Source organism: Carassius auratus, chromosome 31, assembly GCF_003368295.1.
Source record: "Carassius auratus strain Wakin chromosome 31, ASM336829v1, whole genome shotgun sequence".
Classification (NCBI taxonomy): domain Eukaryota; kingdom Metazoa; phylum Chordata; class Actinopteri; order Cypriniformes; family Cyprinidae; genus Carassius; species Carassius auratus.
This window is the reverse complement of record NC_039273.1, coordinates 3,428,972-3,444,080: the sequence shown is the minus strand read 5'-3', so window position 1 is coordinate 3,444,080 and position 15,109 is coordinate 3,428,972. Positions and strand designations below refer to the sequence as shown.

At 34.8% G+C, this 15,109-nt stretch overlaps 2 protein-coding genes across 2 annotated transcripts in view; one reads left to right on the top strand and one right to left on the bottom strand.

Annotated features, from left to right (window-relative positions):
- Positions 1-3,841: 3,841 nt before the first annotated feature.
- Positions 3,842-7,986, top strand: LOC113050236 (actin-binding Rho-activating protein-like). Its single transcript, XM_026213021.1, has 2 exons — positions 3,842-4,495; positions 6,240-7,986. Exons 1-2 carry the CDS (start codon positions 3,917-3,919, stop codon positions 6,675-6,677), a joined length of 1,017 nt encoding a protein of 338 aa, XP_026068806.1. The 5' UTR covers positions 3,842-3,916; the 3' UTR covers positions 6,678-7,986.
- Positions 7,987-9,912: 1,926 nt separating this feature from the next.
- The window catches only part of LOC113050235 (regulating synaptic membrane exocytosis protein 4-like), a 29,584-nt gene continuing 24,387 nt past the window's right edge, over positions 9,913-15,109 (bottom strand). The window contains exons 4-6 of the mRNA XM_026213020.1: positions 13,867-13,968; positions 13,448-13,587; positions 9,913-11,858 (exon numbers count right to left, since the gene is read on the bottom strand). Coding sequence (XP_026068805.1) covers positions 11,640-11,858; positions 13,448-13,587; positions 13,867-13,968 — 461 coding nt within the window. The 3' untranslated portion in view covers positions 9,913-11,639. The remainder of the gene's footprint in view (positions 11,859-13,447; positions 13,588-13,866; positions 13,969-15,109) is intronic.

Genomic DNA, 15,109 nt, shown 5'->3' with positions numbered 1-15,109 from the left:
GAGAAGCAGGAAAGCAATAGACAAAACCAGGGTGGGTGGGTGAGGTAAGAAGGAAAAATGGAGAAGGAGGGTTTATTTTAGAGTGTGTGTGTCTTGAGCAGGTGCTGAGAGTGTCTGAGGACAGTTTGAGTATCTGATCTGAGTCATACACAGAAATGACTCACAACAACACCAGTCTTCATCAGCATACATAGAAAGAGAGAGGGACGTCTTGGTGTCCTTTAACATCTTTCGCAGTACCCGCTGACTATTGTGTATGCTTTTTATTTCTGGTTTGTTCATTCAGACTCATTGGATGGCTAAATTAGGTGGTCCGTGTGGTAATATGGCATCTACTTCTTGAGTGCTCTGAGAATGAAGTCTGTTTTAAAAATATAACTGAAATTACAAAAGCCAAGCCCTACAAAATCACAGTATCAGATGGTAATTTCATGTAATATTTAACACTAAAAAGTTGTAAATAAAAAAATGTAGTACATTTTACAAGTAGATACTGTTTAGGTCTTTCTACTTTAAAATGTCATGTTTAATTCAACGTGTTACTTGCTGTTTCTTTGTAATTAATTGTGAAAATTACTAGCAATTTAGAGTGAAAACTTTTTTTTTTTTTTTTGCATTGCATTGTATTGTATTGCAAGGCATTGCATTTTATCATTGTACAGTGACAAAAAAATTATAATTTCATGGTACTTTTATATACATGCTCTTTTTTAAAAAAAATACGAGTTATTGTAGGTTGTCCATTGATATATTCAGTTAATCTGTGTCATATGCAAAAAAAAAAGTAGAGTTGGCGCCTGAGAGAAAGATAAAGGAGGAATAAAATGTACTAAAAGAAATAATGTAATGCAGCTGTTGTGGTGATAGCACTAAAACCATGTCATACCAAAGCTACTGACAAAGCATGGTAAAAATATGGTGGTGAATATATATTATCTATTAATAGAACAAAGACAGAAATACAAAGTGACTTGAGCTTATGTCATTCTAATATCATTGTCAGGCGGTAACCCACTATTATTAGAGTCCATTCATGTTTCCGCAACAAGAAAATATAATCCTACATTCATAACTTTATCCTGACAGGAAATACTTGTGATGAGATCATGACCAAAAAATTTGGAAATACCTTGTTTTTTTGTAAGCATGGGCTGACCATAATGTGTGAACATAAATATGTTCACACATATTCACACATATATCAAACGTGCACAAACTACTAGCTACTACTAAATATTGTAGAAACATAATTTTTTATTCTAACTTTTTATTAGCAATGACCTTTGTTACTGCAGGGCTAGCTGGTGCTACACATCATTTAGTATGAAATACTACAAAATCAACCCTGTTTTTGCTGGTTAGCATAAGCAGAGACAATTAGCGATACAGCTGTGTGCTAAAACGCTGGGTTGGCTTGTTTACGAGGACCAAATGGAATGCGAGCACACTAATTGTCTCATCCAAGCTGGTTTCTAATGACACCCGAGCTGTCAAACTACTACAGCTGTGTGCGCTAAAGCTAGTAAATGACTGACTACTGTGCACGGCTAACGTCATATCCTAGCACAGTGTTGTTGATTAGCTCATTACTCATGGTCTGTTAATGAGACGACTGGTCAAAAGAAGAAATGATTCTATATGCAGTTCAATCTTTGCACTAATGCCCAACTGAGATTAGACATGCATTCAGATTATTATTGGAAAACAGAGCTGAGTTGAATGTTGGCTCATGACATTTATTATAAAGCACATTTATTGTAATGTGTTTTTCGATGCTAATAGCTTTATCATTTGGTGTAGTGTGAGTTGTATACGTCAAGGACAATTGAGTCTAAATAGAGTTCCAAGTTATGTTACATTAAAATATGTAAATATGCAAAGATACAAATGAGTTTTTAGTGCAAGGCAAAATTTTCATACAAATACATTGCAGAAATTTCAGAACAGTTGATTATTTGGCCTTGGAAGAGTCTGATGAGAAATGTTTGAGTTCATAGTGAGACAGAAAATCTGAACACACATTTGATGAGATGTTGAAATCTCTTCTGAAACAGTAGACAGGGAAAATTCTTGATTTGTTCTCCTATAATTTTATTTTTGAGATTCATGGTTGCAATATTAAAGCTATTATTGAGAGATCAATATATCTCCTTTGTTATTTTCTTCCTACAAAAGCCATTTACATCTCAGAATGAGTTAAATATGAATTGTCTGAGGTTGTGAATGTCTTGCTTTTACAAACACATTAGGAGATGCTACAATGGCCAGTCAGTGAAGCTTTAAGCGTGTTTAGCTGCAGTCTGAGCTGGTAAGTGCATCCAGCTGGTGGTGTTAGCGGTGATATAAGTGACGGTTTCTTTCCTCGGTACACTCCTCCATATGTGAGTCACCAAAAGCCAGAGGAAGCAGGAAGAGACGAGAAATAACATCCAAAATGACAGTCGTTTTATTTTTGTCCCCAAAGATTCAGGGATCTTGTGTGGGAGCTAAAAACAAGCAAAGACATTTAAGAGGCGGATATATATTTATCACGCACAGATTTCGGATAATCCTTGAGCAAATAAGGTTATATAGGGCAGGATTCATGTTAACAAGTTGTATAAGTCAGTGCAAACTGGGTCTTTACATTACATTTTTACATTTTTACAAATGGTTACCCAAGTGCCAAAGTAAATATGGATATTATATGCATAATTGTTATAATAACTAAGGCTGAATAAAAAAAAAGTCTCTCAAATTGCATTTTATTATCGTATTTAAATGTAGCATTTTTGTGTGTGACCTTATCAGTTCTTATGTTATGATGTCGTATAGTGCAGTGCAGACTTCACAATGCAGGTGTTTGCATTATATTTTACAACTGGTGACAAAAATGTTACAAATGTAAGCAAAAACGTCAAACGTTCTATTAAATCTATTAATGTTATCATGAATTATTCTAAATGTTTATCATGACCATGGCTGCATAAGAAAATGGTCAATTCTGGCTTGTAAATGTCTCTCAAGTATCGATTTTAGAAACATTATTTGTCTTTTAAATGTTAACATTGCAGCACCCTGCCTGGAAAATATTGCAGAGTTTGATGAAAAATGGGAAATATTATATGGCTAGTTACATTTTATTATTTTAATTTATCATACCTGTGCGTGACCTTATCAAAACAGGTCTGCAGCCCATTTTTTGAGGTTGGCACACAGCAGTTATGAACCATTTCTTTACGCAATATCTCTGCAGTAACCTATTTGCTTAATGGTTAGCCTTATGAAAATGTCGAGCAGATTAATACTCTAATTATCCCATTCACCATTTTATCAGCAAGGTTGTATAAATGAAACAGAGGGGATGTGCAAATCCAAGGCTCATCCTAAGTTTTTCTTCAGCACGACTCCTGCTTAAAATAGCTTGGCTTGCGCTTTGAGAACAGGCCTGTGTATCAATCAACAGAAGCGCGCACATGCACAATTCAACACCCAGTCTGCAAAAATAGATCATCACACTGAGTTCTGGCACGTTGTACAAAAACATGCCATGGCAGTGGAGAAGAGCATGCATTTGTAGTCGTTTCATCAGGATCTATAGGCGTCCTTGAGCGTTTTTGTGGTATGGTGAGATCATGGGTGCATCTAAAACAAGAGACGCAGTCAGAAAAGTTTTTTGCATGGTTGCACAGTTGGACAGAAGTGTTTTTGGTTGGTCATAACATGGCCACCTGTTATTCAACTGGAGAAATTCCATTCGCATGTTTGGGGTTACAGTGGACACCATGTGCATCCAGAGAAATTTAACACCGCCCACCTCAGAGGACACTTCCTCATTCCATTCATATAAAAGACACTGGTGACCACCAGCAGCATCCAAACAGATTACAAACCTTGAGATTTGAACCTCACCAACCAGGAAAACACAATAAGAGCCATGAGTACAGCTGCTGTCCAGCAAAACCGGCCATTTAGCAGAGCCGTCAGAAAGATCAAGGTGGCTTCAACAGTGAACAGCCTTGCCAAAAGCTGGCAAAGCTGGGCGAACAAAAACACAGAAAAGCAAGACATGATCCCGAGCGGATGGATGCCTGACACCATCCTTGAGGACACGAAAGACAAGCAGAATGAGAAGAGTGAGATGAAACTCTTGGTTACTCCTCGTGTGGTTTCCATAACTAGCGAAGTTGGTGAAGACGACCAGATTAAGACAGTGACCGTGACTAAAGGCATCACGCCAAAATGTACTGAATATGGAAAAGACCTAGTGAACATCATCAAGGAGAAGATCAACACCAATCAGCTAACATCAGAGGACACCAAAAACTTTCTTGGCAATGAATCTCCCACCAGGAGACGCTACTGTGGTGGGAAAGCTGGAACTTTGGTGAAGGCGCTGGGATGCCGAAGTAGTGGCTCAGATGCTGAGGACAGTGGTCTTGGGGAGGAAGTGTCTCTAAGCGACAACAGTGATCAGAATGAGAGTGAACCGAAGAAACATGTCAACAGACAAAAGGTGTGTTTATCTGTTCAATTCAAGCTATGTTCTGGTAATTTCTGTTTGTACTGAGTGCACATAGCCAGGCTTATTAGCAAAAGCTATTTTCACTAACTCTGCCCACAATTGCTTAGCTATTATAGCTTTAGTTTAGCATTAGTATAGCGTTAGTATAGTGTTAGTGTATTACTTCTGTACACACTTAAATTATAGTGGCATATAATAAAGACATTAATTCTAAATGGCAAGCCTAAAAACAAATTTAAAGCAAAACTGATACTAGCGGTTTGTGGCAATGATGATTCTGCTAAATTAATAAATGTAAATGTAAAGAACATTTGGGAACATTATGCAAATATTTCCACATAGTGACATAGATATGTGGGGGCGTGTTTAAACAAGGTGTTTTAGGGGGCGTGGCAGAGTCTAAACTTTGATAAAGAATATCTCTTTGGATTTGAGACTTAAGTCTTTGCAACTTTACAGATCTTCTTCATGCACAAAGAGCTTGTAACACTCCAGAGAGAAAGGAAAATTTGAAATAGCATCATATGATCCCTTTAATTTAAATGTGGTTGTCTCTCTGAAAGTACTCACGAAATCTATAGTTATAAACGTGTTTTGATAGTGAATCTTTTGATGTTTTTGAATGACTCTTTAAATAGTTGAATACAAGTTTCTTGGTTGAAAAGATGATATTTTTTCCCTATTAATAATTGATGGCAATCTTGGCTTTAGAGCATTAGAACAAGTCACAGTCCAACTGTATCGTCACAGCAGCATAATGTTCCATCATAAACTCAATGGAATATATGCAAATAAAAACACTGATGGATCATTTTACTCTGACCTTTGAAAAGCATCATGCTGACCGTCAACTTGATGAGTGAGATCCATCACAGCTGTGTCGATCTGGTATTTGTATATCACCAGCTTTCGTTTCACAGGACGCATTAGCACGGGTTCAGATGGCGCCCATGTGAAATTAGTGCCCCTTGAAGACAACCTGAGAAATATTTAACATTAATCCTCAGGCACGTCAGACAGACAGTAGTGTAATTTGACTGTCTGGTGACAAGCCAGGTTGTCTACACCTTAAACAAGATATGGATAATATATTATTGTAAAAAAAAAATATGTTTTAAAGTCCAAATGAAATCCAATTTTTTTTTGTCTTTTAAAGTGAATTATTATTCTTACTATTAATGTTTATTGTTATTATCATTATTAATACTACTAGTAATTAATAATCAATAACCTCTGAAGTCTTTTGTAGATGATGTCACCCTGATGTCTCTTAATGAGTAATGGGTGTTTTTGGGTGTAACATGCTATAAACCAATCAGAGTTTCATCTCTAAAAACCTTTTTAAAAATGTTGCTGCTGCTGCACATCCCTGTGTGTGTAATAAGTATAGTGTAGGCTTGTTGTGCACCTGTCTATAGGCTCAAATTACTAACAGGCTTTTGAATTAACAGAAAAAATATTATGCCAGACTTTAGACCAGGTTTGAGTTGGTCTATGGGGCAGTTTATTTTCAGTTCCTCAAAATAGCAATGCCCCAACAATGCACCTGAACACACCTCTTTTTTAGACTAGCATGCCCATGGGTGATAAAATGGGCACAAATACATTTGCTATTTAAACTAGCAAAAACACCTGTGCCATGCATTGGTGTATGATAGGGCACTAATTCTTTAAAACATACACTTTCTGATGTGAATAAGTGGTCATGAATAACATATGAATCTTGTCCTCTCAGATTAAAATAACTACGATGAATGACTTGAGGAGCAAGTGGCAGCGGTTCGCTGAAGACCACATTGAAGGCCAGAAGCTCAACCCTTTCAGTGAAGAGTTTGACTATGAACATGCCATGGCTATTCGACTCCAAAAGGGCGACGCGGGATACGGACAGCCCAAAGACGGATCCAAAACAGCCCAGCGTGCCGATCGGGCTCAAAAACACATCCACCGTGAGATGGAGGAGATGTGTTTTATCATACGCAGCATGGGCCAGCAGGATAAAGAGGGACGTATCTACGTCACTTTCGGCCGCCTGTTTGACCGCTACGTTAAGATCTCTGATAAAGTTGTGGGAATTTTGTTACGCTGTCGCAAACACAAGATGGTGGACTTTGAGGGCGAGATGCTCTGGAAGGGCCAGGATGATGACATTATAATCACATTACTAGAATAATGTCCCAGAAAGTTGTTAATGCTGCATTCAAGTCCTCCTGGGAAGTTTGTACTTATGAGTTAACAAGTTGTAATTATAAACTTAGGTGCTATCAAGTCACTTTGGTTGGAACACGATGCGAATTCAACTTTTCTACATAAAGTTCAATGTTTTTTTTTTGTTTTTTTTACACTACATCTACAAAATTATGAATAAAGAGGGTGCATCATTGTTTTTGCTTTTTTTCTGTTTTTATTCAATATGATGTTGATTGAATTATTATGCATTCTTTGGTAATTATAGAATAACATTTTGTTTTGGATATGTAGCTTATGTAGTTTAATTGTACATGACAAAACATTTTTTTTTTATTAATTTCAAATTTACTGTCAATACAGATACTTTGACACGCTCCAAATTCAGAGTTTCCCACTCATAGTAACGACTTGTAAATATGATCTAACTGACATGACCTGAATGCACCATAAGTTGCATTGTTAAAAAGTAACTAATTATTTCATGAACTTTATTTTTCACAGTATCTCAGCTGTTTTCAAAATACTTTTGCTTTTGAACTAAAAACATACTTTTTCAAACAAGTATTGGTGTAGCATGTCAAAATGGTTCATTGCTTTTATTTTATGCATATTATATGTGTATAGTTAAACTAACTACTTTCAACTTGAGTGTAGTTAAATGACTTTAAGTTAGGTTCTAGATATCTAGTTTCAAATTAGTCCTCTATTTATAATTTATTTCTAGCAAGACGAAATGTTAGAACCTTGAGAACGTTCCAGAAACCTTCTGAACGTTCTGTGATGAACATATGCTCTTCTGTGTCCATTCTGGTGCATGACCTGGTCTGAAAGCGTATTTCGTTTTAGTAGTGAGGAGATTTATATTTGAGATGGTGAAAGGGCGACTCCTCGCTCACAGTTTTCACAAGGGATCTCGTGTTTGTCTCCTCACACATCAAACATCAGGCATCCTCTGAATGCTTTGCACACCAGCTTTGATGTCTAGACATGTTTTAGAAATCATCTCATGTTTCATGCTTGTAATGCAATGACAAATCAGTTTGGTCATGTGAGAATGTAGACCCTGGTAAGGTCTTTTTTTGCTTTGGTGCATCTGAACATTTTGTTAATTTGCGTCTACTTTAAGAAATTTGCTGTTGTTTTATTTGTTCGATGTTTGTGGCTCTTTTTTAATAACCTCTTTCAAAATGAAAGCATAATAACCTTCTTACAGAAGCATTTGTTGTAAATAAAACAACTATTTATTTATTTATTTGATGCTGAGTTATTTTCCTGTCAGTAAAGGATGAAATAAAAACACTTTTGTGTTACATTAAAAAAAAAATGATGAGAGGATGTCTCAATTTTATTATCATTATTATTATTATTTGTATAATTATCCATCAGTTATTTTATAATTTTTATTAGTAGTAATATTAATATAATATGTCAGTTATATAATTGTAATATTATTGTATTATAATTTCTAAAAAATAAGGTATTAATAATATAATACTTCATTCTATTAATACTATATATGTTACATGGTATATATTAATAATACTTTATTATTAGAAATTATATAAATCAAATTGTATTGTATATATATATATATATATATATAAATTAGACTAATAAATAATACATAATAATTATTATTATTATCATTATTATTGTTTTTTATGTAAGAAGCTATATTCTGAAATGTATGTGTGTGGGATGCATTTGATGTATATAAAGCAATCTTTATTCTTTGTAGTTAAATCAAACAGGGACAAAATTATTCATCTGTCCCTGATTGTAAGTGGCAGTGGTTACACACACACACACATGATAATAAAAGGGCCATATCCCCCAAATACCAACATTCAGCTCAATTCCCAAATCAAGAGTGCTTGATCTAATTTTCCTCGATCTTACTCTTAAAAAGTCATTTCATATCCTGATAAAGACTTGAGTGCAGCAGGCTAACTATAAAACGCAATGTCTGATTCTCTCTGCTGAGCACAATAAGCTTAATGTTATATGTTAGTAGTAAAAGGTTATCGGATGGTTTAAGGGTAAATCCCCTCTTAAGACCAAGAAGCATCAGGCAAACATCAGACAATAATGTGTTTTGTAAATCAGAGTGAGCTATTTTATTCTGTATAACCATTTTCAGCAGAGTAACAATACACTAAATTGTGCATTAATCAACAGTGACATTATTTTACGAATTCAAATGTACATATAATGAATAGTAATAAGGAATTAAACAAGTATCTCCACAAAGAAAAATATCATAGCATCCAATTTTTAGGAATATGTTGATCATTTTGCCCTGTCAACTTCAACAAGTATAGTTGATATGGTAGATTAATCAGTTATAAAATTGTGTGGTGAAAAACGTGATGATAAAAGGCCATGACTTTTTATCAGATTAAAGTAATAGTAAATACAAAAAGAAAGAGAAAGACATAAAATGAATAGAAGTAAAAGCAGAATGACATTCTTGCATGCTCTTTCTCTTCTGTATTGTAAACTGGAATTGTGTTAAGACCTCTGGTTTACAAGTTAAGGCGTTACAAAACTATTCCTAATAATTCAACATGTGGAATGGAGATATTTCATTTTATATTCTATAAATCACATTCTTTCATAACATCTGGAGTTAGTTTAAAAGCAATTATATATCCAATCCAGATTGTAAAATATCAGCAATAACATCATGCTGATGTAAACAGGAGAAATGTGTTGCTTAAAGCCTAAAAACTAAATGCCAATATTGACATCCCAGACAAGACCCTGATGATTTATTGTTGTTTTGCCCACAAGTTTTCTATTTACAATAAACAGACCAAGAAATAAGATTTTTTTTGGAAAGATTGACATGATACTGATTAAAATATGATATATTAAATTAATGTATATTAATCTATATTAATATACAATGCTAATAACTACAGTGCTCAAAAAGGTTTTTCCAAATCATGATTTTTTTTAGCCCATCAACACATGTTTAAAATGTGGATCTCAGACATTCAGCGCTTCGTCTAAAACCAATTATGTACTACTGTATATTGCTACATGGATGCAGAAGTTCCTAAATGTGATGCAGAGACAATCTGGCTTTAATCCCTGTAACAAATAAAGTGAGCAAAAAATGAAAATAAAAAAATCATATAGTTATTGCTTTTTAAGACAATAAAGTTTGAAAGTTTTTAAAAAGATAGTGGCAGTGCTTTATATGGCCTTTGCAATATGATTATGTTGAGGGTATTTGAGGTACGTTTTTCAGTGTTAATTGAAATAATCACTCCTGAACTTCTCTGAGAGGAATAAATCTTAAAAAAAAAAAAAACAATCCTAGTTGTCTAGTGGTAAATAGTGTATTTATTTCAGAAATAGACAAATATTTTATGTTGGACGTAAAATTTCTTGGCTATGTAGAATGCCGTTTTCTTCCCTTTCTGTGCTAATGTTTCATCATTTCAGGACGTATTTATTAATCCCCGACGCTCAGAACGACACACAGCACATCTCAGTGCGATGTAACAGCATTTTCGTTTGATCGTCCGCTGCTACATGTTTGCTCGACTGCCAGCGAAATGCTCTGTAATCCGCTATCAATCAATTCCATGCAAAATCTCATTAGATGGTGGCAAACTAAGATGCCTTTCATGCGTATGCTACTATCTAATGCTACAGCCTTATCATTGCTACTAAAGATTCTGCATCCCGTAGTCACAAATAATATCAGAGTATAAAGAAGAAAATGAACTTTGGCTTATCCCAAACTAGCAGTTACTTATAAGAAAGACATTTAAGATTATAAAGTGCAAAACTAAATTATCTTTTAATGATTAGTAATAAACTCTTAAATATTGGGCATGGTGATTAATTTGACCAATTTTTTTTTTTTTTTTTTTACATAAGTCGTCAAAAACACACCCTTATTAATGAATAAAACAGATTTCTCTCGTTTCAATATTTTTCTAAAAGTGTGTTCATTTAAATTCATCCATTTCATGTACATGGCATATACATTATGTATATAACATGTCTGTTTATGTCACTCTGCTCTCTAGATATTGGTTTCAGCCATTGATCATCATATCTGTCGACCACTAACTGTAAGTATATCATTTACTCACATGTATTATATAATCACTATGTTAATTCAGCATCTTGCATCCATTCACATTTTCCCATGTAATATTAATGGTGAAAAGCATACAATGGCATTAAAAATTCTTCATCAGGATTATGTCACCGTTCAGGAAAAGAGTTTGTAAAATTAGTCTTTTTAAATATGTGTCTGCTTAGATTACTGATTCATATCACTCAATATCGACACTAACCACAAATAAAGCCACTCGCTGGCAGCATTGGCACTGTTCAGTAATGAGAAAGACGAAACGGAAGAGACACAAACAGAAAAAGATCTGTGTGCAAACGAAATCATCGACTCTTTTCAAACTACACATATTGAATCTTTTTTAGACGTATATCTATTCTTGTATTGTTCATTACACAAGAAAATTAATGCAAACCCGCCCTTTTATTACCGATACATTCTTGTCTCTATTGGATGTCATATTGCACGAACCCATCCGTTTCATCCAATCCGCTGCAGCACCCAACGTGATGACTGCACAAACATTTACCTGCTTTCTGGAAATCAGATCTAACTTGAGGAAGTTTCCTCATACAGACCATCACAAGCTAATGTGTTGAAAGCTAAAATAAAGCCCAGACGTCTGGCCTGCATTCTTTGCCTGTCCTGAAATCTTTGTCTCGGAGGCTGAAAAAGAGCATTCCCTCTGTGGTCAATTCTGGAATATTGCAGAAAGGTCATTTGTTCTGAAGAGATTCTAGAACATTCCAGAGGGTTCCGGTGCCGCAGTCATGCACAACCAGCACTCTTAGGATCGGGGGGCTGTGAGAGCCCTTCCAGAGAAAAATAAATCTAGTGGAGTTGTTAGTCTTATGAGCGTTCACAGCACGGCCCGACGGTGCTCTCCAGAGACAGCTGTGAGCAGTGGCGGATCAGCGGAGCCATCGTAGGATCCACCATAGAAGAGGTGGGGAAAAGCTTGTACCAGCCAATCACCATGTTTGTCAAATCCAGCTCCTCCAATAGGATGCGGGCCACGCCCATGAAGCATTTACGATCCATCCGGCCGTAGTTTCCCCAAACGATGACCTGTTGCATGAGAAATGGAAGTATTATTTTATCATAAGTAACAATAAAAAAAGTACTTTTGACTATAATATTCTACATTTTTAATGTGTATACAATCCTTGTAGTTCATTTCAGAATTCTCACTTTTTTATATACCATAATCCACGGTCATTATTTGTTAATTCCATCATTCTGGGTGAATGAAGAAAGAAAATAAAGCATATTTTAGATGCATTTAGTGTCACATGTCATTCAGTTTTGACATACAGTAAAGTATGGTGACCCATACTCCGAATTCACGTTTTGCATTTAACCCATCCAAAGTGCACACACACAGCAGTGAACACACACCTGGAGCAGTGGGCAGCCATTTATGCAGTTGGGTGTTTGGTGCCTTGCTCAAGGGCACTTCAGTTGTGGTATTGCCAGCCTGAGACTCAAACCCACAACCTTAGGATTAGGAGTCAAACGCTCTAACCACTAGGCCACGAATCAACAAATTATTTGTACATTATATTTTGTCTGCATTAAAGTAGTAGAAATTCAATGTATTACAGTCATGAGAATTGGGGGAAAATGTGCTTTATTGTAAAGAAAATAAGGTTACAATGCAATAGGTCATTAAAATAAGCAACATTTTATTTAAGCAAAACAAATTTCTCTCTCTTTTTATTTATTTTATTTTATTTTTGACGTAATACGACGTGGCCATGTTCTTGACAGCTTTTATGTGATTCATCCATCTTGCAGTAAACTGAAATAACTTGAATTTCCAAATATGATAATGAATTTGTCGAAATTTTGAAGAATAATTTATTTTAGATCAATCTAATAGTTCCCTTAGATTACATAATAATGACAGATGTTTGGATGGAGGGCGTCATAAACCAGTGATTAAACTTGCAAATGATGTTTTTCCCACCACCCGACGTTCCTGAACATCCTGCAGCCTGTTCTAACCTTTATTGTTTGTTGTGACAGACTTTCATAAATGTTGTCCTTAGAAAAATGTCTAATTCAGAGAGATATGAAACGTTTCCCCCTATTCCTTCACCGCTGCTAAAAATAAAGTGTTCACTGCATTGCTGTTTCTCTGCCAGTTCTCTCTGCAGTGGAACTAAATGATGGAGGGAATGCATAAGAAATGATCATGCACTGACATCATGTCACCTACAGAGAAATTACACCAAATTGGAAAAGACGTGGGTAAACTTTGCTGTAATTTAGAGCCTATTTTCTTTGTCATTTAAATAACCAACTAGACAGATGCATTTGAAGTGCTTGACACCTTAATGTTTAATGCATCGTGAAATTCAAGTATGATGAAGTCCTATAAGGCAAGCAACACTATTTCTATAGCTCATACTTAGCGTTTGAGATTTAAACCACCCTTAATGCTAAATATTAAAGTACTTGGACTTTTTTTGATTGGTGGACAATAAAATGTAAGGCATTTCTAACAACCAAATTAGCAAGAGAAATCATCCAGAACTTCTTTGTAACCGCACAGCAATGTGTAAAAATCCCTCTGATGGACCATAGCCTCATTGCAGCAAGTTTTGCACAAGTAACCCAGAATTTTCTTCAGAAAAGGTAAAAATCAAGTTTACCTGTACAACCTTTCCCTGCGGGCTCTCTGAAAAAACAAGGACTTGATTGTAAAGGGGATCTAACGATTTCCGGACGGACTTCGTCTTCTTTTTGGCAATGCAGATGCCGTTTTCCAGAAGGTAGACTTTAATGTAGGCAGCTGAAAAAAATAAAATAAAATTCAAACGGCATCCTTGAAATAGACTAAAAAATTTAAATAACTTTGAAGAGCCACCGATTTAGATGTCCCTTTTCGATTTCCTCTCTTTTTTTCAAAACACACACACACTTTTGGATAATGAATATTCAGATAAGAATAGGAAAATGATCTAAGAGAAACTTGTGTATTTGAGAAGCAGTTTATAAACATTTGCAGTCAGTTTTGTCCTAAATGAATGGAATCGCTCTATCAGGCTCATCCTTCTGTCTGATGAATCACCTGGAGGGCCCTTAGATCCAGGCTTCATGATGAGTCCTCGAGCCTGAATGATCTCCACCTCCAGCTGTCCGTTCCTCTCCATTAGACCGATCTCAACATCTCCTGCAATCATCAGTTTGCACGTTAACGAGTGTCAAGTGACATGTGGGTGAGTGACATTATTTCTTTCTTTTCCAACAGCATTGTATTGATTTTAAGCTATTTTAATATTTAGGTGATGAGGTTCTCTTTGTTAACATTACATAACTACATTAGATAGCATGAAATAATAATAAAAACGAATAACAATGTATTTACTAATACATTATTGAAATCAAATATTGTATCTTTTATTATTATTTAATGGACCTGAAATAACATAAACTAAAAATGAATAGTTCAATTTTTTTTTACTAACCTTAACAAAGAATAAATATTGTAACAAATGTATTGTTCATTGTTAGTTAATGTTAGCAACTAAGGTTAACCAATGAGCCCTTATTGTGAAATGTTACCAATATTTTAATAACAATGTATGTATTTACTCTGCAAAAACATTGGTGTCTTATTTAATATTATTTTATTGATGATAAACTGATGCTCATTGGTCATTTTGGCCAAACAGCCACCATATATGTTTTGTTATTGTTTATATCTCAGGAACTATATCTTTCATGTCACAGAAGCATACTACAATATTTGAGAATTAAACAAGTATTGGTAAGCTTTCAGTGGCCATTTCTAGAAATTAAATTCTGCACAATATGTTGTTTCATTAACCTATATTTCAAATTTAGATTCTTTAATCATATCATTGATTCGGGTTTTTGAAAATAATTTTTCATGATCATTTTTGGAAGCATCAAAATAAAAGCACATCTCTTTTCACACTCACTAATTTCTATTTTATTGAATATTTTGTAATACAAACAACCTTTTGTCAAGCAGCTCTGACAATTACCAACCACTTATTGTGCATAGAAGAAGCTGTCATTCTCCATCACTTTAGTTACATATACACATCTAAGAAGATGATCTGTGATTTGAATTATCATTTAACACAATAAAATACAAAAATGTGTGGTTTTATATGGCAAACTTTTATTTGCATTAAAGAAAAGCCTGTTCACTTGTACTACATTAACTGTTTGCAGAGGTGGGTAGTAACGAGTTACATTTACTTCGTTACATTTACTTGAGTAATTTTTCGGGGTAACTAATACTTTTCGGAGTATATTTAAAAATGGGTACTTTATACTCTTAC

Excerpts from the sequence above, each read along its gene's own strand:
- LOC113050236 (XM_026213021.1), top strand. The coding sequence starts at position 3,917 with ATGAGTACAGCTGCTGTCCAGCAAAACCGGCCATTTAGCAGAGCCGTC. Across the intron at positions 4,496-6,239 it reads AACATGTCAACAGACAAAAG|ATTAAAATAACTACGATGAA; the intron begins GTGTGTTTATCT and ends TTGTCCTCTCAG.